This window comes from Hemiscyllium ocellatum, chromosome 10 (genome assembly GCF_020745735.1).
Source record: "Hemiscyllium ocellatum isolate sHemOce1 chromosome 10, sHemOce1.pat.X.cur, whole genome shotgun sequence".
NCBI lineage: Eukaryota > Metazoa > Chordata > Chondrichthyes > Orectolobiformes > Hemiscylliidae > Hemiscyllium > Hemiscyllium ocellatum.
In genome coordinates this window covers 71199425-71209051 of record NC_083410.1, presented here as the reverse complement: position 1 = coordinate 71209051, position 9627 = coordinate 71199425, and the positions used below count along the sequence as shown (strand labels likewise).

Genomic DNA, 9627 nt, shown 5'->3' with positions numbered 1-9627 from the left:
ATGAGGGGCATGGATAGAATAAATAGACAAAGTCTTTTCCCTGGGTTGGGGGAATCCAGAATTAGAGGGCTTAGGTTTAGGGTGAGGGGGGAAAGGTATAAAAGGGACCTAAGGGCAAATTGTTCACGCAGAGGGTGGTGCATGTATGAAATGAGCTGCCAGAGGAAGTGGTGGAAGCTGGTACAATTACAACATTTAAAAGGCATCTGGACAGGTATATGAAAAGGAAGGGTTTAGAAGGTTATGGGCCGGGTGCTGGCAAATGGGATCAGATTAGGTTGGAATATCTGGTCTGTGTGAACAATTTGGACCAAAGGGCGTGTTTCTGTGCTGTACTCTAAGTACAATTAGCATGCACAAGCGCATTGTACACGTGCAAAGATAAAAAATACGTGACAACGGCTAAGCTGTCAGTAAATAAATCAAGTCGTAGGACAAATATCTCAAATATTAAATGGTCCTGTAAATTCCAGACATTTGGTCACTCTGAATTAGCTGCAAAATGACGTGTGCTGGAAAGGATCTCAGGAGAAGGCAAGGCGAATCGCTTTGTAATTCTGACTGAAGACTGTTACAAATGCTTTAGCTTTGACTTTTGCACTGATTTGCTCAGCTCCCCATTATTGAGAATGAGGCTACCTGTAGAATATCTTCCTTCAATTGATTATTCAACTCAATGCCTGCCACCATTCACAACTAAATGTGATAGAACTACAGTGCTTAAATCTGATCGTTTAATCAATGGGCTTGGGCTATTGGGTTCTGTTTGCTGTAACTAAAATAAATGGCAATATTCATGATGAACATGACTCTTGTAATCAATTAACCCATTTCTTTTACTTCATTTGTGAAAAGATGAAAAATTAAGATTAAACTGGTTTCTATGAAATATCAATATTATACATAGATTACATTTCATTTATTATTCAGAAATATCTACTAAAACAACATAAGAAAATATTATGGGCAGCACTGTGGCTCAGAGGTCAGCACCGCTGTCTCTCATCACCAGGAGTCCAGGCTCGATTCCTGTGTGGAGTTTGCACATTCTCCCTGTGTCTGCGTTAGTTTCCTCTGGGTGCTCCGGTTTCTTCCCACAGTCCAAAGATATGCCAGTTAGGTGAATTGGGCATGCTAAATTGCCCAGTGTTCAGGATGTGTAGGCTAGGTGCATTAGTCAGGAGAAATGTAGAGGAGTGGGTCTGGGTGAGTGTGGAGGGCCAGTGTGGACTTGTTGGGCCTAATGGCCTGTTTCCACACTGTAGGGATTCTACAATAAAGTACAGAACTTTTTCAGTCCTCCACTGGTCAAACAAAATCATAGACATCTGTTTAAGTTCACCAAGTGGCCAGTTTAATGTACTGCGATAAAGCCAGTAATGATTAACACTCCTTGCACTCAAAGTTTGCTACAACTCTTTTGAAGAAAAATTATTATTCTGGGTCATGTCTTTATGATATAGTCTTTCATCTGTGGTGCCAGTGGCGAGCTCAAATATTTTTGTTTCAGCATCATTTATATTTTGTCCAAACTTAGGCAGATTTATCTTAAAGTTCCTTTGTTGTTAGGATGGGTCAGATGAAGGTCTACTTTCTTGTAAAGACCGAACAGAGTTGTTGCTGACTGAAGTACTAGTATTGCACAATTTAAAAGGATGATCATTGCCATGCAACCCACATGCACGAAAAGGATTCTGTCTGGGATTATTGTGGAATGATTTCACAACTGAACTGTAGTCAACTTGCGAATAAGATGCTGCAGTTTTCTTCCTGCGGGGAGGTGCTATTGGGGTTGTGGCTGCACTTTCTGAGACTCTCACTGGGTTATTACAAAGTTCATGATAAGTTCTATTGCTTGGACACTGTTGCTGTGTCTTTTTCAGTAGTGACTGTGAGATTATTTCCTTGAATGTTTCAGAATTTCTTTGAGAAGTCACTAATGGTGAATTGGAGCATGCTGCCACAGCTGTTTTGAGAGACTTCGGTTCCTTTTTATTTGCAGCCTCTGAACTGAGGTACTGTTGATACAAAAATATGTCTGTTACAAATTGAATACAAGTGTAACAGTGAAAATTATAATGGTTGAAAATGTTACAATCACATTTTTTTTGTATATTCCACAATATACTAAAAAGTCCAAGCTTAGTTACCACTTCACTAAAATTTGTGGCTTTGCTGCATTCAGATTCTCTATTCTGTTCTCATTTTATTCTATATTGTTAGAAATGGTGTAATGTCAGTATAAGTAATTAATTCTATTTGATAATTTACAATTGGGTTAACCAACCAGCCTTTGGTTATTGCTCTTTTTTCTCCTGATTTTATTACATAGCTACCTCACTTGGAGGAGGAGGTTATAAGATAAATGTAAACTATAAACTAAATTAAAATTTTGTGGTAGGCTTTATAATAGTCATACAGCCACACAACACGGAAACAGGCTCTTCAGCCCAACTCATCCATGCTAACCAGGTTTCCTATCCTAAACTAGTCCCATTTGCCAATGTTTGGTACATAACACTAAGTCGAGAGTGTGGTGCTGGAAATGCACAGCAGGTTAGGCAGCATCTAAGGAGCAAAAAAATCGACATTTCCGTCATAAGCTGTTCATCAGGAGCCTGATGAAGGGCTTATGCCCAAAACGTTGATTCTCCTGCTCCTTGGATGCTGCCTGACATGCTGTGCTTTTCCAGCACCACACTCTCAACTCTGATCTTCAGCATCTGCAGTCCTCATTTTCTCCATAACAGTCTAATCCTTTCCTATGTATATACCCACTTCCAAAAGTCTTTTAAACATTGTAATTGTACCCACTTCTACCATCTCCTTTGGCAGCTCATCAAATACAGGTACTACCCTCTGTGTGAAAACATTGTCGCCTGTCCATTTTAAGTTTTTTTCTCTCTCACCTTAAACCTGTGCCTTCTTGTTTGGACTCTCCCACTCTAGGAAAATATTTGGCTCTTCACTCTATCTATGCCCCTTTACCTCACCCTATAACTTCCTTTGATCCAGGGGAAAAAAAAGCCCCATCGTATCCAGTCCCTCATTATAACTTAAACCTTTCAGTCTCAGTTACATCATTGAAAATCATTTTTGCACCTTTTCCAGTTCAATAACATCCTTCTTATAGCAGGGTGACCAGAATTGCACATAGTACTCCAAATGTTGCCTTACAAAGTCTTGTACAGCCGTCACATAACATTCTAACTCCTGTACTGAATGCTCTGACTAATGAAGCCAAATGTTCCAAACACATTCTTCTTGTGAACATGAATCACTACTTTCAGGGAACTATATACCTGCACCCCCAGGTCTCTCTGTTCGAAAACATTCCCCAGGAGGTAAAAACAATGACTGCAGATGCTTGAAACCAGATTCTGGATTAGAGGTGATGGAAGAGCACAGCAGTTCAGGAAGCATCCAAGCAGCAGCCAAATCAATGTTTCGGGCAAAAGCCCTTCATCAGGAATAAAGGCAGAGAGCCTGAAAAGTGGAGAGATAAGCTAGAGGAGGTGGGGGTGGGGAGAAAGTAGCATAGAGTACAATAGGTGAGTGGGGGAGGGGATGAAGGTGATAGGTCAGGGAGGAGAGGGTGGAGTGGACAGGTGGAAAAGGAGATAGGCAGGTAGGACAAGTCCGGACAAGTCATGGGGACAGTGCTGAGCTGGAAGTTTGGAACTAGGGTGAGGTGGGGAGGAAGGGAAATGAGATCCACATTGATGCCCTGGGGTTGAAGTGTTCCGAGGCGGAAGATGAGGCGTTCTTCCGCCAGGCGTCTGGTGGTGAGGGAGGTGCAGGACCTCCATGTCCTCGGCAGAGTGGGAGGGGCGTTGAAATGTTGGGCCACGGGGTGGTTGATTGGTGCGGGTGTCCTGGAGATGTTCCCTAAAGTGCTCTGCTAGGAGACGCCCAATCTCCCCAATGTAGGGGAGACCGCGTCGGGAGCAATAGATACAATAAGTGATATTAGCGGATGTGCAGGTAAAACTTCGATGGATGTGGAAGGCTCCTTTAGGGCCTTGGATTGAGGTGAGAGAGGAGGTGTGGGCACAGGTTTTACAGTTCCTGCGGTGGCAGGGGAAGGTGCCAGGATGGGAGGGTGGTTTGTAGGGGGGGGCGTGGACCTGACCAGGTAGTCACGGAGGGAACGGTCTTTGCGGAAGGCGGAGAGGGGTGGGGAGGGAAATATATCCCTGGTGGTGGGGTCTTTTTGGAGGTGGCGGAAATGTCGGCGGATGATTTGGTTCATGCGAAGGTTGGTAGGGTGGAAGGTGAGCACCAGGGGCATTCTGTCCTTGTTACGGTTGGAGGGGTGGGGTCTGAGGGCAGAGGTGCGGGATGTGGACGAGATGCGTTGGTGAGCATCTTTAACCACGAGGGAAGGGAAATTGAGGTCTCTAAAGAAGGAGCCCTAAAGGAGCCTTCCACATCCATCAAGGTTGAACCTGCACATCCACCTGTTTCCGTTGCTCCCGATGCAGTCTCCTCTACATTGGGGAGACTGGGCGCCTCCTAGCAGAGCGCTTTCGGGAACATCTCCGGGACATCCGCACCAATCAACCACACCACCCCGTGGCCCAACATTTCAACTCCCCCTCCCACTCTGCCGAGGACATGGAGATCCTGGGCCTCCTTCACCGCCACCAGACGCCTGGAGGAAGAACGCCTCATCTTCCGCCTCGGAACACTTCAATCCCAGGGCATCAATGTGGACTTCAACAGGTTCCTCATTTCCCTTTTCCCCCACCTCACCCTAGTTCCAAACTTCCAGCTCAGCACTGTCCCCATGACTTGTCTGGACTTGTCCTACCTGCCTATCTCCTTTTCCACCTATCCACTCCACCCTCTCCTCCCTGACCTATCACCTTCAACCCCTCCCCCACTCACCTATTGTACTCTATGCTACTTTCTCCCCACCCCCACCCTCCTCTAGCTTATCTCTCCACATTCCCCAGGACCCTACCATCAACTGTGAAAGTCTTGCCCTGGTGTGTATTACCAAACTGCAACACCTCACATTTATCTGAATTAAACTCCATCTGCTGTTTCTCAGTCCATGGCCCAGTTTATCAAGATTCTGTTGTACTCAGATAATCTTCTTTGCTGTCCACCAAACCACCAATTTTGGTGGCATCCTCAAATTCACTAACCTTGACTACTATATTCTCATTCAAATTGTTTATATAAATGTTATACAACAGTGAACCTAGTACCAATCCTTGTGGTCACAGGCTTCCGGTCTGAAAAACTACCCTCTACCACTACCTTCTGTCTCCTACCATTAACACCATTTCATTAAAAGAGACTACATGTTGAATAGTAGGACTCTGGAAAGCACAGGGGATTTAAGGGACTTCGGTGTGCATGTAGACCAATCTCTTAAGATATCAGGGCTGGCAGATAAAGTGGTCAAGAAGGCATATGACCTACATGTCATTATTAGCTGAGACATAGATTACGCTGGAACTGTATCAAGCATTAGTTAAGCCCCAACTAGAGTGAAATTCTCAATTCCACATTACAGGAGGATTGTGAATGGCAATGGAAAGTGTATAGAGGAAATTTAATAGGATATCGCCTGAAATGGAGAATTTTAGTCTTGAAGAGAGAATGAACAGACTGGGACTGTTTTTCATTACAGCAGAAGAGTTTGAGAGGGAACATGACTGAGATGTATAGATATGGTAGAGTAGAAGACTCATTTCTCCTTGATGGAGGGATCAATAACCAAAGGGCATACAGGTTTAGAGGAGATGTGAGGAAAAATGTTTTCCCCCAAAGGGTGGTGGGAATCCCAAATTCTCTACCTGTAAGGGGTGAAGGGCAAAAAACTTCATAAAATGTTAGCAGGATTTAGATATGCACTTGCAATGCCAAGGCACACAACATTATGGGCCAAGTACTGGAGTAGGGGATTAGAATATTTAGGTGGGATGTTCATTTGGTGCAGACACAACGTGCTATGGATCTCCATGATTATTGCCTTTCCATTCTTCTTTCTCTATCCTCTCCCACCCTGGTAACTTGGCCATAGATCTGTCCCTGAGGAACAACCACTTTCATAGGTTTTCAAAATAGAATACTGATCGGCATGCACAATAGATTCAGGAGACCTTTGCCCTGCTTTCCTGGTTTTCTCAGACTGCCTGGTAGTCACCTATTTTCTCTCTGTCTGAACAGTTCTAATTTGTGGTCTGACCAGCTCTGCCTCACAGATGCACAACAGTGACTCCAGCTGCTGTTCAAGTTCTAGCACCTGGGAGTTCAAGCCTGTGTAACACTTCCTGCAGACGTGTCAGTCTGGGACACATAATATGTTCATGACTCCACACATAACACGGATGTACACTCCACTTGCCTTCATTGACCTACAATCCAATAACTGCTAAAAGTATTTATTACATGTAGAATACAAAAAAAAAACTTATGATAGAAACTTATGAGTAACTTAAATTTCCTTCACTTGCATGAAATTTAATTTTGTTTGGTTTTTATATCTTTGACTTGATTTAATTTTACCTCCCTTTTGCTAATGCTCCTGCCTGAAATAAAAGTAGCTCTTTTTCTTTGTAAACGATGTTATCTTTTCTTTTAAAAGCTATTTAGAATCTCTCCCTAACAACAGTTTCTCACTAACCGATTAACCTCCAGATTTCTTGTGACATCACTCTTGTACATTTCGCCACTCGGCCTCTCTCACTACTGTATTCAGACTGAAGCCACTCCGTGCTCTCCACGTTTTTTTTTAAACTTGCTGCCTCCTCTCTCAGCGCTGTGTTCAAAATAAAAACATTCCTTGATCCGTGCTCTTTTAAACTTGTTGCCACCTATCCCCGTTTATAAAGAAGATCACCTGTTTAGATATCAGGAAAGACGTTAAACAAAAGGGAGCTAAAATTAAATCCAAGTCAAAGAAAAATGTATTATGTTAAACCAACCAAAAGTAAGTTTAACTACCAAAGAAGTGAAGCGAAGGAAAGTGAGGGCCATGGGGTATGGGAAAGGATGGGGTGGGTGGGTGGGAGAAGATTGAACAGGAAGGAATAGGACCAGTGTGTGTGGGCAAGAGGATCAGAAAGGTAGGGGGGTAGTATTAAAGGAGTTTCTCGTAACTAAGAATGTTGTCCATTCCAGTAATGATAGCGAAGGCTGACCATTCTGCTCTCATTATCATTCTGCAATATCTAGGACAAGATGTTATGTTTAAGATTCTTCAGTGTTGCCAGGACTTCTTCTGTCCTCTACCTTCATGTGCAGTACTGCCCCAAATTCCATCAAATTAGCTCTATTTGAGGGTGTGGGGTGTTTGTCACTAGTGTTCTTCATTGTATGAAACGGGCTAAATTCCTTAATTGTCTCAATCATGTCTTATTTATTTGAGACTTTGCTCTCCAGATTGGCCTCGTCTCTTCCACCTTTGGTATAATTTAACTCATCCAAACGTCTTCCAGTAGCTCTCATCCCTGACCTTCAACAATATTAATGCTCCTCCAGCCCTGGCCTTGTGTGCAGCACTGATGTTAATCAACCCACCTCTGGTGGCTGTGCCTTCATGTACTTGGAATTCACACTCTAAACCCCAACCTACCTCTCCACCCCTCTTTTTTCTTTTCGGACACTCCACAAGGCCTACCAGTTTGGACAAAATTTTCATCACCTGTCATAAAATCACTTCCATTCTGGTGGAAAGTCAAGATCTGAAATATCAACGCTGTTTCTCGCAACACAAATGCTGCCAGACCACCTGAGTATTTCCATCATTTTCTGTTTTTATTTCTAATACAACCTTATTTGACTTAGTGTTCAATCTCGTTTGACATCCATTCCTGTCAAGGGACTTAGGGGTGCCTTACGAGACTCAAAGTGCTATATAAATTCATGTCAGTAACCATATTTGACTGCATTGATAATTGCATGGACACCATGGGAATCACAGGTAGACAGGGTGGTGAAGGTGGCATTTGGCACACTGGCTTTCACTGGTCAGTGCATTCATAATAGGAGTTGAAATGTCATGTTGCAGTTATACAGGACTTCGGTTAGGCCACAGTGGAATGAGTTTACAGAGATAATAACTTTTCAGGAGACAGCAGAGCTCAAGGCATTTGGTAATTTATTCATGCATTCCATCAACATAATGCAGGGAGAGGCCAAAGGTTACTTTGAGTCTAGCCTCAATGTGAAGGTCGGATCACCCCCTTAATCTTCAGCTTAGGTTAGAAGAAAAGTCAACGACGCTGTAATTTTAAAAACAAGTATCTTGCCTTTTATGCATTTTTCTTGTAACATTAACATGGTGGCAGATACCCCTCCCCTTGTATACTACTGCTTAATTAGTGCTGAGTTGTTCAACTATGATTGGGGTTTCAGTACATCACTCTATTCGTAGTCTTGTTGCTGTGATCTGAATGGGTCCCTTTTGGTATGTGGGAATTGAACTTTCCATGGTCGCTTGTGACCTTTTATCTCTCAACTCCAACATCCGAATCTACCATTTTGTACAAGAAAGTAAGAGAGTCTTCTTTGAGATTTCCCACCATTGTAACTCTCTTAGCTGCTATCCTTGTTTAGAGATAGGGAGGCCCTTCTCTATTACTTGTAATTATTTAGAGTCATACAGATATACAGCACAGAAACAGATCCTTCGGTTCAACTCATCCATGCTGACGAGATATCCTAACATAATCTAGTCCCATTTGCCAGTACCCGGCCTATATACCTCTAAACCCTTCCTATTCATATACCCATCCAGATGCTTTTTTGTACAGCCTCCATCACTTTCTCTAGCAGCTCATTTCATACATGCACCACCCTCTGCGTGAAAATGTTGCCCTTAGGTCCCTTTTAAGTATTTCCCCTCTCACTCTAAACCCATGCCCTTGAGTTTTGAACTCCCCCACCACAGGGAATACATCATATCTATGTACCCTATCCATGCTCCTCATGATTTAAACAACCCCAGCCTATTCAACTTCTCCCTATAGCACAAAACCTCCAGCCTGGTAACATCCTTAGAAATCTTTTCTGAACTCTTTGAGGGTTCACAACATCCTTCCTATAAGAGGGAGGCCACAATTGCACACAATATTCCAAATTGGAATGTTACCAATATCCTGTACAGCCACAACATGACCTCCCAACTCCTATACTCAATGCTCTGACCAAGAAGGAAAGCATATCAAATACCTTCTTGACAATCCTACCGACCTGCGATTCCATTTTCAAGGAACTATAAATCTGCACTCCAAGAAAACTTCCCAGGACCTTACCATTTAATGTACAAAGCCTGTCTGATTTGCCTTTCCAAAATGTAGCACCTCACATTGATTTAATTTAAACTCCAGGCACTCCTCAGCATATTAGCCCATCTGATCAAGATCCCATTGTACTCGGAGGTAACCTTCTTCACTGTCCACTACACCTCCAATTTTGGTGTCATCTGCAAACTTACTACATATAACTCCTTTGTTCACATCCAAATCATTTATATAAATGACAAAAAGCTGTGGACCAGCATTGATCCTTCAGGCACACCACTGGTCACAGGCCTCCAGTCTGTGCAACCCTCCAACCACCAACCTCTGTCTTCTATGCTCAAACCAGTTCTGCATCCCAATGGCTAGT

General features: G+C 43.1%; 1 protein-coding gene across 3 annotated transcripts in view; it reads right to left on the bottom strand.

The window, feature by feature from the left end:
- Positions 1-1331: 1331 nt before the first annotated feature.
- LOC132819805 (synaptojanin-2-like) overlaps positions 1332-9627 on the bottom strand; it is a 207559-nt gene continuing 199263 nt past the window's right edge. For all 3 annotated transcript variants that reach the window (XM_060831596.1, XM_060831597.1, XM_060831598.1), the window contains one exon: positions 1332-2018. In XM_060831596.1, coding sequence (XP_060687579.1) covers positions 1566-2018 — 453 coding nt within the window. In that variant the 3' untranslated portion in view covers positions 1332-1565. The remainder of the gene's footprint in view (positions 2019-9627) is intronic.